The 19,914-nt window shown below is 44.1% G+C and overlaps 5 protein-coding genes across 12 annotated transcripts; 3 read left to right on the top strand and 2 right to left on the bottom strand.

Annotated features, from left to right (window-relative positions):
• Positions 1-44: 44 nt before the first annotated feature.
• On the bottom strand, positions 45-2,304 carry LOC131266184 (vacuolar protein sorting-associated protein 52 homolog). The gene is made up of 4 exons (XM_058268561.1): positions 1,139-2,304; positions 961-1,079; positions 761-881; positions 45-692 (listed from the first exon to the last, which is right to left on the bottom strand). Exons 1-4 carry the CDS (start codon positions 2,249-2,251, stop codon positions 63-65), a joined length of 1,983 nt encoding a protein of 660 aa, XP_058124544.1. The 5' UTR covers positions 2,252-2,304; the 3' UTR covers positions 45-62.
• Positions 2,305-2,697: 393 nt separating this feature from the next.
• On the top strand, positions 2,698-4,906 carry LOC131266185 (tRNA (guanine(26)-N(2))-dimethyltransferase). The gene is made up of 4 exons (XM_058268562.1): positions 2,698-3,011; positions 3,074-3,261; positions 3,328-4,407; positions 4,478-4,906. Exons 1-4 carry the CDS (start codon positions 2,766-2,768, stop codon positions 4,644-4,646), a joined length of 1,683 nt encoding a protein of 560 aa, XP_058124545.1. The 5' UTR covers positions 2,698-2,765; the 3' UTR covers positions 4,647-4,906.
• Positions 4,907-4,959: 53 nt separating this feature from the next.
• LOC131266186 (cilia- and flagella-associated protein 276) lies at positions 4,960-5,566 on the top strand. The gene is made up of 2 exons (XM_058268563.1): positions 4,960-5,177; positions 5,254-5,566. The coding sequence occupies exons 1-2, from the start codon at positions 4,960-4,962 to the stop codon at positions 5,564-5,566; spliced, it is 531 nt and encodes a 176-aa protein (XP_058124546.1).
• A 218-nt stretch (positions 5,567-5,784) lies between these two features.
• On the bottom strand, positions 5,785-11,315 carry LOC131266187 (serine/arginine-rich splicing factor 2). Of its 8 annotated transcripts, none has more exons than XM_058268567.1 (5): positions 11,091-11,315; positions 10,696-10,826; positions 10,256-10,605; positions 10,113-10,170; positions 5,785-7,195 (listed from the first exon to the last, which is right to left on the bottom strand). In XM_058268567.1, the coding sequence occupies exons 1-3, from the start codon at positions 11,142-11,144 to the stop codon at positions 10,284-10,286; spliced, it is 507 nt and encodes a 168-aa protein (XP_058124550.1). In that variant the 5' UTR covers positions 11,145-11,315; the 3' UTR covers positions 5,785-7,195; positions 10,113-10,170; positions 10,256-10,283. The 8 variants fall into 8 exon arrangements, with proteins under 8 accessions (XP_058124550.1, XP_058124549.1, XP_058124548.1 ...); XM_058268566.1 differs by having other exon boundaries at positions 5,785-7,188; XM_058268565.1 differs by having other exon boundaries at positions 5,785-7,174.
• Positions 11,316-12,927: 1,612 nt separating this feature from the next.
• Positions 12,928-15,969, top strand: LOC131263413 (ribonuclease Z, mitochondrial). The gene is made up of 6 exons (XM_058265610.1): positions 12,928-14,210; positions 14,285-14,389; positions 14,460-14,684; positions 14,756-14,898; positions 14,965-15,125; positions 15,193-15,969. Exons 1-6 carry the CDS (start codon positions 12,982-12,984, stop codon positions 15,808-15,810), a joined length of 2,481 nt encoding a protein of 826 aa, XP_058121593.1. The 5' UTR covers positions 12,928-12,981; the 3' UTR covers positions 15,811-15,969.
• Positions 15,970-19,914: the final 3,945 nt, after the last annotated feature.

The raw sequence follows: 19,914 nt of genomic DNA, 5'->3' as shown, positions 1-19,914 counted from the left end.
TGGTAATTTTCCCAAATACTCTATGACACCCTCTCAATTGCACTTCCTACCAATTTCCCTGCCTAATAATTACTCTTATACTTTTTTATCTCGATCATTATCACATGAATGTTTACCAGCTGGGCCCGAGCGTTCGGTGTGAGCAGCTTGTAGAACTTGTGATAATACTGTACGAGCTGTGCCAGCGCCAGCTGCAACAGCTGCGAACCGGTGACCAGCGAGGGAAAGGACAGAAATACCTCCCGGTTCAGATCTTCCAACGATTTCTTCCAGTTGGCGGAAAAGTTTGCAACCAGCTGCAACGATCGCCGCTCCTGCCGTTTAAGCTCCTCTGTCTGCTCCTTGTCACGCATCTGTTCGCAGTCTTTCACGAACTGAATGATGCCCCCGAGGTGCGGGGCAAGGATCTCTTCCACGTACTCCGCACTGCGCGTGCTGAGCAGTTCACGGAACGCTTCCGCTTCCTTCGAGTTGTCACGCGTGCGCTCCATCAGCACACCGAGCACCAGGTCGTAGTTGTTGATCAGGTAAATTAGCTGCTCCTTGCGGGTGGTGAAGATGGCGGCCATGCGCAGCATGAAGCACTTTACCTCCTCCTGAAGTTCTAGCAGCAGATGGCTGACCAGCTCGTTGGGGAAGTTCTCCGAAATCCCAACGATGGCGGCCGAAAACTCGGCATAACGGCGGGTGATCTTATTTTGGAACGAATTTTTCTCAAATTAACCAGTGCGTCCTTACGAGATTTATGATCGATACTTACATAGTGGGGACCAGTTTCTTTGGGAAATTTGGTTGGATCACAATCGAGGATGCTTTGAATATTCATTCGAAACACCTGCTCGAACCGTGGCCATATGACCGCTTGAAGATTGTCCCAGTACCTTGAATTGTAAATAGGACAATCAAAACGATTTTCGAGGATCACAAGGAGTGGAAGGAAATCTATGGAAGAATCCATACTTGTCCAATGCCGGAACACATCTTTTGTGGCACATCAGCTGATACCGTAGGCACAGTTGAATGCAAAGAAAGAGAGCTATCGTGTCGTAGCAATCCTGAACATAGGTTTCTAAATTTTTCTGCAAAATATAAGAGGACGTTTTATAATATTCAACGGGAACTCCACTCGTAAGCTTACAATTAAAAGAGCAGTCGTTTTTCCCATAATCTGATTGAAGAGCTCCTGCGCCTGTTGGCCGCGTAGAATGAAGAACTCCGTCACGAACAGATACTCCCGGCAGGCGTTGTCGACCAGGGCGTACTGTTCCGAGCGGAACAGTGCTTCGTAGGCATAGCGGGATTTTTGCTGCGCATGGGGCACGATTATTGGGGCCTCTAGCTGCTGATTAAGTACGTCACCACGATCACCGATGGAAAACACTGTGCTCTTGTTCTTCAGCGAACTCGCCTTCGAAAATATACTCTTCGGAACGGAATCATCCAATCCCATCAGATCGTCCTTCGAGACGGCTTCCTCGAACTTGAGCGCGGCCAGTCGGGTCGAGTAGCTTTTGAAGTAGCTGTAGTAGATTTTTCCCATGGTGTCAACGTACTCGTTGCAAATTTCCTGCGCCACCACGCGCTCGTTGGACAGGATGAACTCAAAGAAAAACTTGTACTTCAACATCGCATTCTGCGGTATCTGGTAGTTGGCCATCGGTTTGCGGAACTTGTAGATCTGCTCCATCAGGTAGAGCCGCAGTTTACTCATCGCTTTCACTTTCAGCTTCTGCAGCACGTCGCTAACGTCCTGAGAGGATTTGGATTCTTTAAAGTTAAGCTCCTTCATAAGATTGAGCTTGTGGTTTAGCTCATTCAGGTGGTTCATGAATTCCTTCTCCGTCACCGGGCTGTCCATGATGGTGGCCACCATTTCCTCCGGCACCGCCATGTCTTCTACGAACTGTGAGATTTGTGCCCGGATCGACTGACGGTTGGTGAGCTGAACCGACATCGAGACCGATTTCTTCTGCAGCGACGTTATCTCGGTGCTGATGTTGTTCAGAGCGCCCTGTATGTCCATCAGCATCGACTCCATCCGCTCGAGGATGTTCGATGTGCTGCCAATCTGGTAGTGCAGGTTGGCAATGTTCTGGCTCTCCTTGATGTAATCGTCGATGGACCGATTTTCGACCTCCTTAAATTCCTTTTCGATCTGAGCCGAATACTGCCGCAGGTCGGTTCCCGTTTTGAGAATTTCCTGCACCTCGTCATCTTCTATTTGCTCGCTGATCAGTGCGGCCTCTGCCATTGTGTAGCGTTTATATAATTACGCTAAAATACACCCAATAATTCTAGCGTATGTTACTTTCTTCCGTGAACAATCAAAACACATCTGAACAATAATTTGTCATCTGGAATGACACTCTACGGCTACGTAAACAAAACAGAAAAAGGGACAAATGTCAATTGCGATGTTTTTGCTGCATGAGCACCGTCGTTTTGCTGCATGGTCTTTTTTTCTCAAATGAATTTGACTTTTTGTCGTATAATTTGCAAGGTTCAACAAGTAGAAAATAGTTTTAAATAAAATTGAAACGATTTTATTCTTGTTAGAAACATAAAACTTCTCAATAACATAACAGCAACAGAAAAGATTTGAATACCATTTTGCTGTGTTCATTGTCAAACCGGCTGTCAGAGAACGATTGCCGATGGCACGTGCAACTTTGTTTACGTTTCAATCAGCACAATTTCTTCAAAGAATAGTTCTCAGTCGTATATTCATCATCTCGAGGTCTGAAAAGCATTCCACTGCCAGAAAAATGGACGAGAAAGGCGATGGCAATGCAATGCTAAAAACCATTCGCGAAGGCAGTGCCGAGATTCTCCTGGCCGATCATGTGTTCTACAATCCGGTGCAGGAATTCAATCGCGATCTGAGCATATGTGTCCTTAGGACGTTCTCCAGGATATTTCAACGTGAAAAGGAAGAGGAACGTAAAAGCAAAGATCCTTCATACGCTGCACCGAACGGAGAAGCTTCGCTACAGGCAGGCGTTAAACATGAGGTATGTTATCGTGCTTTAACCGGCTCTTCAAGTCTACTCTAAATGCTTTATCTTCTTATCAGAATGGACTCCGGATACTGGAAGCGCTTTCCGCGACCGGATTGCGTAGCATACGGTATGCGAAGGAAATCCCTGGTGTGAAAGAGATCATTGCCAACGATTTATCTAAATCGGCGGTTGAATCGATCGAAAAGAATGTTAAGCAAAACAATATTGAGCATCTAATAACGCCGAGTTTTAACGACGCAATGTAAGTACAAGCAAAACCCCCGAACGTGAGTCGGAACCTGATTAGCTCAACGGCTCGACATTGCAGGACGCTGATGTACATGTCAACGAAACCGGACAAGCGTTTTACGGCAATTGATCTCGATCCCTATGGACACCCGACAAGGTTTCTGGATGGGGCCGTACAAAGCATTGAGGACGGAGGATTACTTCTAATCACTGCCACAGATATGGCCGTGCTCGCTGGAAACTCACCGGAGGCATGCTATGTTAAATACGGTTCTGTACCTCTTAAAACGAAAGCATGTCACGAGTTTGCGCTACGCATTCTGCTTCGCTGCATTGAAACGACGGCAACCCGATACGGGCGGTACATCAAACCGTTGCTCAGCATATCGGCCGATTTTTATATTCGGGTTTTCGTCCGCGTCTACACTGGGCAGTACGCGTGCAAGAAAAGCAGTAGCAAGCAGTCTATGGTGTTTCAGTGTACCGGTTGTGAGGCCCTTACCCTTCAACCGCTCGGTGTGCTTAAGCCTAATCCCACCGAAGCCAATCCTCAGCAAATAAAGTTTGGCACACCGACGGGCCCGTTCGTCGGGAGTCGGTGTGAGCACTGCAATCACCAGCACCACATGGGAGGACCGATTTGGTCTGCACCGATGCACGATGAAGAATTTCTAACTGAACTGATGCACACGCTTGAGCAGGAAGAAGCGAAACGTCTGACTACGATCCGGCGCATCTATGGAACGCTTGCGGTCATTGGGGAGGAGCTGCACGATGTTCCGCTCTACTACACGCTGGATCGCATGTGCGGAATATTGAAACTGGAATCGATCGGTATGCTCAAACTGCGGTCGGCCCTGCTACACGAAGGCTACCGAGTGTCGTTCTCGCATGCTAGCAGGACGTCCATTAAAACAGATGCCCCCGTGGGTGTGTTGTGGGACATACTTCGCTGCTGGCACCGAATACATCCTGTTAAAGAAGAACGATTCCTGGAGAACGTTCCCCTAACGGCTATCCTGTCGAAGCAACCGGCGAAAGAATACAACATCGAAGACATCCACCCGCAGGCGAATCCAACGAGCCGGAAAGAATCGCTTTCACGCTTCCCGGAAAATCCCGCCGCTCATTGGGGCCCGGGCACTAGGGCGATGCAGATGTGAGCAATTTTTTTCTATTTAATTTATTCAACCTTTCCTCAACTGCTTTTATTTCTCTCCATTCCCTAGGTTAAGCGATAATAAAATGCTTAAAAGTACGCAAAATCAGAACAAGCGGAAACAAAAGCGTGAGCAAAAGGAACGCAGCGACACCGATGTCGAGGAAAACGATGTCAAGGCTGAGGCTAGTAACTCGCCTGAACGAAAGGTACCCAAAACGGTCAGCACGGAAGGGTAAAATACGGTATCGTCAATTTAAAAGAATGTCATGTGTGAGGAATGTTGCCGACTCAACGGTTACTAGGTTCGAAAAATCGATTAAACATTCTACGCATTCCTATGCACACGGCGGCAGGGGGAATAGTATCGTGCAAGCATAAAACGGTGCGATAACTGAGCATGCTGCGTTACGAGTTACATCTGTGACTGTGAAAAGTACATTTAACGACAGAAGATTTCGTAGACGTGTTTAAAATTTCTATTAAAAGGAATACATTTTTAAAACATTTATTGTTTCGAGTTGTTTTTGGAGAAATCGAAAAAAAAACACTATGGTGCTGAAGGAACGTGAAACATCGCTGAAGCGGGAAAGAAACGAAGAGCACATACCCTGTATCGATGGGGAAGGCAGCTACCGTAAGGATTTACCTGTTCCACCGAAAACGCATTCGTCGAAACGTTGGTCCGACTCGTTGCCCCCGAACGAGCGGGTGTTTTACCACCAAACATTGAGTTCCGCCCGCCGAGCGGCGCATTTTGTTAATCACGCGTAAGTACAAACTAAAACTCTTCCATCCTATTTTGCGGCTTTGGATAATGGAGTTCTTTACATTTTATGCTGATAGAAACATTCCTCTAGACTCATTGGACATCAACCTTGCCGCTCAGTACAACCACTCGGATGATCTTTTCCTGGGCAAAAACGACGTCGTTCTTCAGGAGGAAACGCTTGGCCGGAGCACGTTTCGTCGTCTTCGGAACACGCGCGATCTCAGCCCGGAGAAGATCATCCCACTGAAACACCCGTTGCTCGTTGGTGGTTTACGAGAAAAGGCATCACCGAACAGCGTGAAGCTCATGAATACCGGACCGCATACACCGCTCACAAACCCGGGCTATTCGCGCCAAACAGGTGATGGAAACTTCTTCAATTACTAAAAACATCCGCAAAGTTAACATTGTTACAAATAAAGCTTAAATTTTCTTTTGGACAGAAAGATAGACAAAACCAGTTGTTTTTGGTGTCACTTGATTTTATTTATTTGCATCCTCCGCAACAGCAGTGGTTGTGAATGGGAAACACAACCCTCTTTCAAATAAGTTTAGTGAAGTGGTCACAGGTCACTGAATTAGTGTGTACATATTAGAGACACGAATAAAGTCAAAACCATGTCGTTGTTTTATATCAAAATTATAGTTTAAGAATCCTATTATCGGAAACAAAATCTAATATTACATCCAAAGTCCATGCAGCATTTTTTTAATGCCCGATTGAACATAATTATCGAAACTAACGCAGCGCATTTTGTCATACGTAAAACTTTTTACGGATTATACAGCACATTTCAAACGTTCTTAGTGAACTCATTTTAGAAACAAAAAGGACGTGCAAGCATTTTCAACTCATGTGAGAAAAGGAATATGTGGCTGAAGACACATAAAAAAGCGAATTCACATTTCAATCAATGCTTTGGATGGCTTGAAAATGATAAAGAACTTACACTCAGTAAAGAAATGTACCCTAAAATCCACAAAATATGTTACTCAAGCATCCTTAAAAATGCTCAATTATTTCATAAACTTCTTATGTACTTTACTATGTTTACTACAAATTATGTATGTCAGCTCCTTTAACATTTCCTAGTGGAAATAAATTCAATTAACCTAGATGTTGTAAGAACTATCTTCCTTTTTTTCCTTTTGGGGCCACGCGGCGTGATTCCTAACACTCACCTGTTATTGATTGCTCTCGCTTTTCCTTCCCACGATGATTTCAGATGAAGATAGAATACGCCCGAAGTAGTGCTGGAACATTTCTGATAATATTGTGTGTTGCCAAGTAAAATAGTGGTCGATGGCGCGGTATTCGCGAGCGCGCTTGGTTGATTGTAGCAGAGAAGCGATCCATTTGGGTCAGTGTCAGACGTGAGGAATTCTTAACGTGTCAAAAGGAATCATTAGCATGGCCGCATAAGGAGGAGGAAGAATTATTGTTTGAAATGCATTGTAGTAGTAAATTAATCTGCTGCTGCTTGAGGTTTGCCTAAATATTATAATGTATCTCATCTGTTCGCGTTTAGTAATTTTAAAATTTTACAAGCCGCTTTTGATGACAGTTTCCCAACTGGTCATACCGCCGATAAGGGACTGTCGTGCGTGTGTGTACCTTTGTTTCCACGTGTAGATGGAATTATGTTATCCTTACGATCCCTCTCACGTTCCTACAATTCCTTATTCGAAAGAAAACTAACGCAAGTAAAAAAAACTTCGGTTCTACAGGAGCTATTAGAGCTTGACATCATTTACATTCGCCTTCCATTTCATAAACTTTGTATCCTTCCACCTCACTGCTCTCGCTAATATTTAGTATCTGATCAAAATTTGTGGGCCACTCGTTTTTCGAAGCGCACAATGGAAAGTGGTTGCGGACAAAACGAATCCCGCGCCATTAGCGATCTCACAAGTACTGCTGATTGTTGTTTGTTGCTGGCTTTTGTGTAAGCGTCTCATTCGGGTATGCCGTCGGGTGTATGGGTAGGGAAAAATCTGCAAATATAAAACTGCACACTGTTTGGAAATAGTTCGAATGAAGGCTTTGCTTATTAACAAAGTTTTCGGCGACGGTCAGACACAAACAAACAGGAAGAGTTCAGCGCGCCGCAACATCTATGATGGACATTTAATTATATAGGAAAGAAGGTTAGAGGAAAAGCAACCTATAAAAGTTCACAGGGGTCAGGGGATTAAAATCAATCGCAACCCCAAACAATACGGCCTTCACTTCACCTTCGTAGTGTCCGCTTGGCCCAGCTACAGCTCTCGAACGTCTCGAAAAGGCAAAAACACCAGGAACACACAGGAAACAGTGGTTCTGCGTTCAGCCTACCAGTAGCTGCAACAAGTGTCGCTCGATGTCTCTAAATTCAAACAGCAACAATGCACGGGTGAAATGGGTGAACGGATCCGTAAGAGACGCCCTTGATTTCTGTTACTTTTCCCCCCGTACATTACACGGCTCGTTCCAGGTGCAACCCCACCACGCTTTTCTGCTCTCGTTTACTGACGCGATCCCCTGGTTCCCCGGTATATCCTTGAGAGCACTGAATGGAAAAACCATTCTACTCCTAAATGCCATGTGCCGTCGACGATGCTATAATGTAAATGCTCGCATAAGGTCGAATCAGCAAACGGCAAACTCCGGTACTCGAAGGCGCAAAGTCTGCTCTCTCTCCTTTCTCCATTCCACGCGAACAGTACAATGATTCTTTATCGTCTTTTCATTCAGCCGTCCCGTCTGTTTTAGGCCCAGCTTCCAGTTCTACAGGACTCTCTCCTCGTCAGCCTCAGGAAACATTCCAAAACAGCCGTGGCAGTGAGGTCGATATCCCGATGCTTTCAGACTCGATCGCACAGACATGTAAATAATACGATCGTTAATCTGTTAGGTGAAGGGTATTCTGTGTGCGTGTGTGTATGTTTAAGGGTGTGTATGTGTGCAAAAGGATTGTATAATTGTCACCAGTGCGATATGGTTCTTCAAAATAAACGAAGCAAACAAACTAAAAATGGGACTGAACATAAGAAGAGATGGAAAGTTACAAAGGGAGGAGCGGTGGCGAAAGAATAATAAAAAGTGACACACTACAACTTCAGCTGGAAGAAAAGAAATAGAGTGAGAGAGAGAGAAGAAAAACACACAATACGGAGGAAACGTTTCATCTCGCCAAGGACGATACAGGGAACCATCACCAGGAGGGTGGGCATCCGCCGCCGCCATCCCACTTTAATTCCGGGGACGGACCAGCATGCAACCGCAGCGGAAGGCATCAGACCGGTACGTGCAGTAGACGGCAAATCAAAAACTGGTACTCTTCAGCAGGCTCTTCTACACCACCCTCGACGACTTTGGTCTGGAATCCGGCGTCGGCGTCGGCGACTGCTGAAAGTCGAGTGTCGCGTCGACCGGAACTACTTGGAACAATCGAGTCGTATCGGACATTCTCGGCATTGCAGTGCAGTAGCAGCGACAGCCGTGCAGTTCCCCCGAAACGAAGAATTTCTCCATCTCCTCTGCCAACAGGACCGCATAACCGCTGACCAATATGTTCGTCCTACATTACTTCCACACGGCTGCTACACGTACTCTCGAAGCTGGAGGACGAATTACTGAATCTTTTCTCTCTCTCTCTCCCCCGGAACGATTCCGATTAGTGCACGTCGTACTCCAGAAGACTCCCGTGAAGTACGCGTCCTGTCGGAAAGCGCCTTCGAGATACACCGGCCGGCCAACAGCTCGTATTATTTTTTCAAACACCGCACTCGTTTTTGCCGCCCTCCAGGAAAATATCCCTCTCCGAGAATCGGCCTCTGCCTCTGCAAGTGCAATGCGCGCTGACGCAGGATGCCAAACCGCAAACGCACCTACGCAGCTCGTTCCCTTCTTCTGTCGATCATCACACTTCCTCCACACATGACTGCTCGCTACAATGATATGATATAGGCACGGCGGAAGCGCAGCTGTACCACCACACACCCGGGACGCGACCATATCCGCGCCTTTCCCTCTTCCATTGACTCTGCTTTCTCATCATCGCAAAAGGTGACGCAAAATATAGACAGCATTTAGAAGAGAGGAAGAACACGGGAAGGAGAAAGAAGTCTGTGACCGGATGGACAAATCTCTCTCTCTGCAGGCCAGCAGCAGCAAAACCGCAACTTGCCCTATATGAGTGAAATAGGTATTCATTTAGTATGGACGGTAGGGGTTTGTGTCGGAACAGATACAGGATATGCGCGCACGCAGTCCCTCTTTTATCATATCCTTCCCCTTCCAGCGATGCATTCGAACCGGCATTGGGGTTGGTTATGATAGAACTGTGTTCTGTTTTGAATAGCTTGTAAACAAAATAACAACACACAAGTGTGTTACCATATTTCCATATCGGATGGTACGCGCAATGGTTATTATTTTTGATTAAACCAAAAACAATCAAACAAAACTCGAGAAACCGAAAAGCAACTGAAACCAACAGTCTGTATATGCTGTTAAGGGGTGGAGAGAGTAGTTATAAGGAAAACTTTCGCAAGAATCGCACCGGTCATGTCTAAACTATATACCGAGCACGGATCGCACCATCGTTCAATTTCTTTTAACACATACGACTCTCGGGAAACTTTCCTTAACTTATTCCCTTTTCGCTCCTCACTGAGTTGTTTGGGGGTCTTTTCGTCTTACGTGATAAAGTAAACTTTCCCGCGCGGATGGACGTACTGTGCAATGTTGCAACTTACTCAGTGTGGTCACGATTCTACTAGAAAGTGTGTTAAGGTGACGGATGTAAAAGGGTGACGATGTGTTATAGCTTGTAATATTACTTTACAAACTAACAGCAAATTTCGAAATGGTTGTGACAAACCAGAGTCAAAATTATTCTTATTGAAATGATTAAAAGAGCAAAGCTACAGATCGCAAACCGATCCTTACCTTATTTTCAGCGGAAGCCTTTCGTCGTCAATATAGTCTTCTCTGCATCAAGGGCGAGCTGGAAAACAGAGCAAGCGGTTAGTTATCGAAGCATGCCACGTGATAAAAGTAGGAACTAAACTTTGCGAATATGCAAAACGAACCTGAAAAATGAATGTGCGCTTAAACGCTTCAATAGTGTCCGCGCTCGGCGGGACTGCGGGAACGAGAATCCTTACCGCGGGACGATTTACTACCGGAGCGCGATCGTGGTGTTCGTGACTTCGAGCGGGAATACGACCGGCGGCGATGCTCGGGGCTGCGGGACCGCGAACGGCGACGGTAGCGTTCGCGTGAGCGTCCTCTTTCGCGTCCATTATGTCGGTTACCTCCGCGGCGTTGGGGAGAAGTTGGCCGTCCATAGCGAGCCATTTGTACGCGGAGCTCCCTGCCGTCCAGCATGCGGCCATCCATGGCGTCTAGTGCGTCTTCGGCATCACGTTTGTCATAGAAGCTGTATGAAAAGGACGATACCATCGAATTAGCGCACATTCCAGTTTCACCGCAAATCGAAGAAAAGGCTGTGCGCTTTTCGGGCCCTTACCGAACAAATGCAAATCCACGGCTTTCGCGCGTGTGCCTGTCGCGGGGAATGTAAATATCGCCGACTTCGCCACAACGCTCAAAAACCCGTCGCAAATCATCAGGCGTGGTACGGTAAGTCAAGTTATCGACCTGTGAAAAAACAAACCCAAATTTTATTACCCTGCTCAGGTCTACCAAAATGGCGGCATCGTCGGCAACGAAGCGTGTGGCGAAACTTTCTCCAAACTGCGCAGTAACTGTACCTCGTAAAACACAATCCGGTTTTACAAAAGCAAGCAGAATACGTCGTTTTGAACCAACTTAAATGTTATGCTTCTTTTACTACCATCGTTAAGCGTATTTAGAAGACACGAGTTTTATCTATTTCGTCCTCCATTTTACAATTTGTCTTACCTTCAATGAGATCATCCCATCTATCCTTGGAGGAGGTCGTGCGTATCCGCTCATTTTTGGACCGCTAAATGATTACTCGTGTGTTTGAACAATCGTCACTAACTCACAATACTTTTACTAAACGTATTGAACGTTCTTTGTCAACAGAATAACTTTTATTACGCGGAAATAGTCGACCTGATTACGAGCACCTTTTACAGAAGCGCTTCTGCTCAAAAGAAGATGGCGGCGTTTCGAATAGTTGAGGGTATTATGATCCAGTTCCGCGTTATTGCTCGAAAGTTTCCGCATATTTGCTCGAATAGCAACCTGGGTATTTATACAAGTATTTCAAGGTATGTAAATATATAGTTTTTAACAAGTTTCGAGCACTTTGATTTTTAATCAATTTTCAAAACGATCGAGTTATTGGTGTGTTTTATACTATGGCTAAATGGCTAAATAAATCAAAGTGACTTGTCTAAACACAACGGTGATATGAAAAGTGCATCCTGAATTATCATGTTCTTGGTAAATACCAAGATCCATAGAACCCACATATGCTTCGGACACATACGGTCTATAGAGATCCATCGACCAGGAGGTGCTTGAAACTGCTCGACGATAACGACGCGCGTCGTTTCGTATCCGCGCATCGTCTCGACACGCAGGTGGCGTCGTTTTGGATCGTCGAGACGCCCAGCCATTTTTTCGCTTTTTTCAAAGTGTTGTTTACCTTTTGTATGGGCCAGCGTCGAGAAGTTTATCGTTTCCGCGCTTCCAATCATAATACCCTCAAGTGTTGGTAGAATCGGGATTCGGAAGATTCGAAGATTCGATCCCTAGACGGATTCTAAAGATTCGAATCCCATTTGACGGATTCTAAAGATTCGAATCCCTTTTGACGGATTCTAAAGATTTGATTCGATTGGGACTCGAGAGCGCTGTCAGTGGAGAAGTGTCCTGCGGTGTGAAGAGATGAAAAGAAGATCTCTTCTGATCGGCATCTCGTGCGGAGCCGACGCGTCGTCGTGACGGTCCGCCAATTTTAATCTGTAACCTTAGTATCCTGTATTTTAACGTGTTAGAATAATAAAGTTCATTGTTTTATCCCCAAAATACAAAAGTTTACATGAAGATGATGATGAGTCCCACCGCTTACCCCTACATAGGATTGAGAGGCACGAAAGTATATTTGTGTTCCTTCCCATGGACGAAAGGTAAATCGCCGAGTCCCCCAAGGTTAACGAGGCACCACTTTCCGGAGTGTAAGAGGATATTTCTGCTCTGTTTGTAGTTCCCCCCGCCATTACCAATTACCATTGGTTGATAATGTGGTGCCACTATCAAGGACAGAAAGGGACCCAACTACAGCGAGATGTGTAGATACTATTAGTTTTTTTCGTACAGCCATGACCACCAATGCGCGCGTGTCTCAAAATTATGTAGACTCATTCATTCTATTCTATTCATTCTAACACATCATATGAAAAATCGGCATTAGATGAGCATGTATGATATGACGGATTGGGATTCGGATTCGAAGATCCGGATCTCAGAAAGGATTTGAATCGAAAGATTCGAATCCCTGTAGGGATTCAGTTTCCCCATCACTACACCTTTTACAGAAGCGCTTCTGGAGCAGAAGAAGATGGCGGCGTTTCGAACTTGCTCGAGCAGTGTTGCCAAAATTGAAATTCGGAAGATTCGGAAATTTCAGAGATTCGAAAATTATGAAAGCAATACTGTCAAAATAATAGCTTTAACCCGACCTGTCTTTTACCGATCTTGACCATAAAATAGTATGACAGCTGTCAATGGCTGATGCAATTTGGTTTTCCAAACATATGATCCGGTGAAACACGTTGATTTCGGTTTAGTCATTCAAGCAGAAAAGTGATTTCCTTAATCTATGTATAAATCCCGTTATTTAGCGTACTCGAATGTAGTTAGTTTTTTGCAATCAACGAGGTGGAACTCTACTAACAAAAAATTATACAAACTGCTAAGCAAAATGCCCCTGGACCCCAAACACATCGCCGAAGCACAGAAACAACGGCTGAAGCTGAAGCAAAAAGTGTCCAAAGTTTCGCCGGGAATCGTTAACCTGCAGGTGCTTGGATGCGGAGCACCCGGAACCCCGGCATCGGTGTATCTGTTCACCGATCAGACACGCTATCTGTTCAACTGTGGCGAAGGTACGCAAAGGTTAGCGTACGAGCACAAGACAAAACTGTCCTGTTTGGAGAATATTTTTATGACCCGCACCAGCTGGGAGCGCATCGGTGGACTGCCGGGAATCTGTTTGACCATGCAGGACGTCGGAGTGCCAGCAGTATCGTTGCATGGACCGCCCGGTTTGGAGGAGCTGTTCAAAGCGATGCGCCGGTTCGTGATATTGAAGGATATGAAAGTGGATGCTTCGGAGTACAGCACGGGATATGTGTACGAGGACCACGTAATGACTGTACGGTACATTAGCATCAAACGGGATACTGCCAACATTGAGGCAAACACTACCGAAGCACAGGAGGAAGAAGAAGCATTGGTAGATGAGACAGATTATTACGCATACGAGAGGAAAAAAGATTACACCAAACAGGAAGCTTCCTCGACCACCGGTGGACAAAACTGGACCAGGCGAGAAGAGCAATCGGTTATGGCGTACATATGCAAGCTAAAACCACGACTCGGACAGCTATCGTTGGAAAAATGCGTAGACTTTGGCGTTCCAGCGGGCCCACTGCTGGGACAGCTTAAAAACGGCAACGATATTACGCTACCCGATGGGCGCATCGTGAAATCGAGTGACGTACGAGCCCCGGACGATCCAGGTCCGGTGTTCATCTTTCTTGACATTCCTAGCCGGGAGTATTTTAAAGACTTTCAAGCGAAGGCTGACCTGTTTGCCCCTTACCAACAAGGAGCAACCGAGGCATCTGATCAAGCAATGTTTGTCATGCACTTCAGCCCCCTGGAAGTGATGCGCTGTGACGAGTACAGGAAATTTAACGATTCTTTCTCGGCCAGCACCAGGCACATAGCGCTGAACGAGGTGAACGGCTTTTCGGGATACATTGCGGCCCATCGTATACAGCATCACTTGAATCAGCTTGATGACAAAATGTTTCCGTTGTTAAGGTATTGTTGCAGAATTTTGGTTGCTTTATATAACCGCTGTCACTCACGTAAAATACGTTTCTATTTTATTTCAGAGAAGAAAATAATGATTATCAAAATCCCCCAGCAAGTGATAGTAATCTTTTACGTTCATCTTCCTTGAGTTGTCTGCACATACGACCTTCGAAGGGAATTGATAGGTAAATTTGGTTTGAATTTTTATTTTGTTTTTTTTTTTGAAAATTTTGATCTATTCTTTTACATTTTCAGAGCACAAGAAGCCCTACTAAACCCAACCGAGTATCTGAATGAGTTGGATCTTTTACCGGAATTCAAAAGTGCGTTGACCGATTTGAAACTTGAACTACTTCCGTTCCACGAGCGGCGATCCGTCACGTTACGAACGGAACAGTTTCCTCGAATGATTTTTCTAGGCACGGGATCGTCGATACCGAACAAAACTCGTAACGTGAGCGCAATTTTGATTTTGACAAAGTAAGTTTCTTATGCTTGTACAACGATATGCGATAGAGGAAGCTAACGTATTTTTTGTTTATTTTTTAAAGTGCGCATTCGTCAATCCTTTTGGATTGTGGCGAGGGAACTGTTGGTCAGATAGTGCGATTTTTCGGCAACACTCAAGCAGAAAGTGTGCTTCGTTCCATCAAGGCGGTCTACATTTCTCATCTTCATGCCGACCATCACTTAGGTAAGGGAAATTTCCTCGCACTTCAGATTAGACCTTTTACTACTGCCGATTTTAAACGTTTTACAGGTTTAATAGGTCTTTTGCAAGTACGTAGAAAGCTGTTTGGAGATGATTGCGAAAAAGTGATGCTTTTTGCACCGGAACAAATCTCCTACTGGCTACGGTTGTACGATTGTAGATTCGAGACTATCCAAAGGGGTTATGATCTCGTTAAAAATGCCGATCTTGTAAGTAGTAGCTCGTTTTCCATCAGTCCTCTTTTGCTTATACTAACAAGCCTTTGTTTTTCGCCAGTTGGAAAGTCCCTTGAACGATGAACGACTGCTGGAAATGGGTATCAAGGAAGTAGCCACCTGTCGCGTCCGCCACTGTCCGCATTCGTTCGGGTTAGCCTTGAAAATGGTGTCCCTTGGCACTCACCGCGACACAGGAATCGAGGGGGATGTAAAAATCACCTACAGCGGTGATACGATGCCTTGCGAAAGCCTTATTCAGCTGGGCCGAGACTCGACGGTGCTCATCCACGAGGCAACTATGGAGGACGAGCTGGCCGCGGAGGCGCGCCTCAAGATGCACAGCACCCTCTCACAGGCCATCGAGCAGGGAAGGAAAATGAACGCGAGGTACACATTGTTGACGCACTTTAGCCAACGGTACGCGAAAATTCCGCGCCTTCAACCAGAACAGCACCAGTCGGGGTTGGGCACGGATCTGGGAATTGCTTTCGACAACATGGAGGTAACACTGGACGATTTGCCCGCGTTGTGCAAGTTCTATCCCGCACTGAAGGCTATGTTTATCAGTCACTTTGAGGAGATGGAGCAGAAAGCTATTAAACGTGGCAACAAAAAAATGCGCCTGGAAGTCAGTAAAAATGATGCTGCGTATAAAGCGTGTTCACCGACGAGGTGATGCCGTGTATCGGATCGATAACGAATAAAAGGAACCATTTGTTAGCATGAAGCATTCAAAATGTCATCAAAGCGTCATCATTGAACAGCCAGTTCTGTAACCAATGTTTTATTTCCCAAGAATGTTCGATTTATTACTCACGTAGCTCAATGTATATTTACTCTCTCTTCATATTAACTAAATGCTGTTCGATTATTAGTTTTGCGGTTCTCTGCGATTTGGTATGGGTACCTTGCTTCTTGTCTCTTATAGCTTAATTTTGCATTTCCAAACGCACGCACGGACCTTTTTGTCTGTCCACTGTAGTATTCGTATGCATGGCTACACAATCAATTTGTGATTCTCGTTTGCTTCATAAAAGCGTAGCGATGAAGTTGTTGATCTTGATCTAAGCAAGCGTTTTTACTGTCTGGTAGGTCTTTTTAATTTTTCTTTTTCTACTACTCACCCCACGCTGCTTCCTTTGTCGCTTATCGCTGGTATTTGTTATCTAATGTTCTGATCGAAGCTTAATGACACTTTAGTTGTACCGGAAGAAATTAAGTACCCCCTCCTTAACCAGACCCTTCGGTGTAATGTGTGTCTTAAGTTTATGCTCATGCACTTTTTCTTAGAACGTTGTTCTGGAATTTCGCCCAGGACGCTCTATAAATCTCTGCACCATGCGCTCTACATTCGTTTCGTTTGATTCACTTCCAGTAGAACGGTGTGTTATTAATGATAAATCCTTCTGTGCATGAGCTACATAACCGTATTACTTTGTCCACGAAGTTGAAATAGCGATGGCGAATATTTAGTTGGTTTTGTTTTGCTATTGATTTTCAATACTTTTACACACACGATCGATCACATGTTGACGCAGTCAATTAAGTTAATCAAGAATTCAGTCGACGAAAAATAGTCTGTGCTAGTGTCCTATATATTTATCTATGTTTCATATTCGATTTACTACATCAGTAAACATAATTATATAAACTGAAACTAAATGTACTAGTTTTGGTTGATCACGACAGGAAAACCATAATTGTGGGATGCATGTTGATTTATGAAACAACCGGTGGAATACTATCTGTCTAATGTTAGCGGTAAAAAGAGAGATACAAATGTTAAAATTATGTTTGGCATCTACACCTAAACTGAACTAGAACTGGTTTTAGTGGATGCTCAGAAATCATTCCCTACGGTGGTGAAATAATTCGATGGATCGTTGGCAAACGGAGGGGATCTTTCGATTGGTGGTAGGATTAGTTTCTTCATTGTTAACGTAACTGGAAAAGGACACAGTAATGAACATCTTTCCATCGCCTTGTAAATCATATCACATACAACGACTTTAATATTTGCATAGAAGAAACTTAATGTCTGAAAATTAATGTCGTTTTAATGTTCTAATCTCGAAATCTAAAAACAAATTGAATCTTTTCGTAGAACATAATGAAAATTCTATTCAACACCTAACACGCCTAGTAATGCATTATATTGTTATGAGACATTGTGCTTGTTATTGTTTTCCTTACGTGTTGGATCAGTTGTTGCCGGTATTCATCTCAACATTTGTTTTAATAAATTTAAAAAATTGTGACGTGTACATGAGAAGAACGTTTGTCTGTGATTGATGCTGCCTTAGTCTAATGTTATGTGTTCATACATTCTCACTTTTCTGATTATAGTTATGTACTAAAGATGTACTTTCTGTCACCTTTTTCCTTACGAATTTACATGCTTTACATCTCATTTATTCGGCTTTATTGTTATTCCAGTAGATGGTACGATTCTGTTTTAGTAGCCTTATTGCTACTGTTGGGATATACAATACACTACATTTGTCATTATGGTCATACTTCTGTTTGCTGCGGATTTTAATTTGCAGCAACTAGATATCGTGTCAAGCTAGATCATTGCTGACCGTTCCTTGCTTTTTTTAAATGGTTGTTTGAAGTGTTGTTTTTTTGTCATTTATTTGAAACAGTGGTAGAATTGATTGTAGAAAAACGAGCTTTTAACATTTGTATGAACCAGTTTGGTATGCTGCATGCTTCTATTTTACTTCGGTAGCAATTGTTTTTCTTTATCATTTTCCCATTCCCCTTCTCAACTGCAACGTTTCCAACTGGCAACCTATTTAGTTCCGGTTTTCCGATCAACCAAACAACATTTCGTTCATTCGCTTAAACATGCTTATAGAAAAAGATTGAAAATAGTTCTTAGCTATAAATTGGTCGGAGTATATGTTGTGTTATATAAGTTAAGTATATGTATATATTTCTTGTTTCATGTCCTTCCTCAGTCCTTCGCCGAGGAATGTTCTGCACGGTATTGCGCAATTAAGGAAAACATACGATTTATGTGACGCAACAGACATAAGCAGCGAGTTTGGCGACCGTTTTCGTGATGTGCATGCTTATGTTAGATGCACGGAACGCACTTGCTTGTACATGACTATTCACAGGCGATAAATTCATTAGATTTTTTTTTTATATTTTTAACAGCAGCAAAAACGGAAGAGCACGATCATAAACCATCGAGAAAACTTTATAAACGCAAATGGTCACATCAAGGTTTGTTAAAATTTCGACAACGTTTAACGGCGTACATAGTAAATTTCGTCAATATATTTTGCGTCTCTGTTACACCGATTCAGTAAACTAGTTACACTTTCTTCAGGCTTATTTTCATCAGGTCATCGCTGGTACAGGTCTCGATATGAAATGATTTTTGATTATTTGGATGTTATGTACGCTTTCGATTTTCATTAATTATTCCTTGCCAATTGCACCGTTCTATTCAACGAGACAGATAAACTATTCGGACAGCAAACGTGACGACGGATGCAAACGTGCGGCCAAATTGATTAAAACAACAGTTATTAATACGCTTTTGTTGTGGTAATCCAGCTTGGGGTTATCCTCATCAGCGCGATTATAGTTCAAAGTGATAATTTTATTCCGTCACAATTAACCCTAGCTTATCATGTACGAATCATTAAAATCCAATCGATTCATCCAGGCTTGACGGTAATCTTGAAATATAGGAAAACATTCGGTTGTTTCTGCATTTCGAATGAAATAGAAACGGAAAGTTTCATGCATACATTTTTGCTTCTGTCGGGCGCAGCAAAAAGGCCACATAAACATTCGACATTCGAGCTGGCAAAGTTTTTCCTTACGCTAGAAATCGGTTGCTGCGCGGGGAGAAATGGTGATAAACTTTTCTTCTCCCATTTCTTTGAAAACGAAACACACCAAATTCGATCAGCACGTCCATACGACCTTTCGGAAATATATATATATATTGGCAAGAGCTAGCAAACTTTCCGAATTCTGCATCCTATCGGTCGTGACATTTCTTCCCCGTAGAGTTTGAGAGATACCCAGCACACGGTGAGATCGGATAAGGAATACACAGTGAGCAGCTGGTTTCAATGTGGATGGTATTTTTTGAGTGGTTTCTTGAACAACAAAATGTGGTTATTCCAGTTCTTAATAGTTCTTTCGTACCCCGAACGAAAGGCTACCAGCAGGATGTCCCCGTCACTGCTGAAGTATGAAATTAATTTCAAACCAAACGAACAATGAAACAAGAACCACAAGTTTTTCATGCCGTCAAGGTTTCCGTGCTGTCGGCCACATAACCACAAACATTTGATGGCCGTCCCAAAGGTACGTTCTGGCCGGTAACCGGTAACCAACCACCACATCCTTTGTCACAACAACAAGCTGCTTGACAAAAGCCTAAGCATCTAAAGCATTCCATCACCTGTCAGATATATTTCTGTCTAAACATTTTCATTTTCAGCTTCGGCTTTAGTTACGTGATGGAGGCGCCCAGTGCCTGGTATGCTTGGGGCAGGGTGTGTGAATGAAGTTATAAGCTGGCAAAAAAGCTTTGTGGGAGCGAATGGAATTGAACGGAGACGCTATGGAGCGTGGTGAGGAATAATGGACAAACATCATCACACCGTTGGCGCCTCGAAGGCAACCGTGGGCAACCAAACGAACTGGGCGATAGCGGGCGGCTTATCTGCGTTATGAATATGGAAGCAAGTTGTGGTGATGTTTTATCGCAATATAATCTGCGATACGTCGATGGATTTTTCTACCGCTA

Source organism: Anopheles coustani, chromosome 2 (genome assembly GCF_943734705.1).
Source record: "Anopheles coustani chromosome 2, idAnoCousDA_361_x.2, whole genome shotgun sequence".
In the NCBI taxonomy this organism is placed as follows: Eukaryota; Metazoa; Arthropoda; class Insecta; order Diptera; family Culicidae; genus Anopheles; species Anopheles coustani.
The sequence above is the reverse complement of the archived record's forward strand: the minus strand, read 5'-3'. Positions and strand labels throughout refer to the sequence as shown.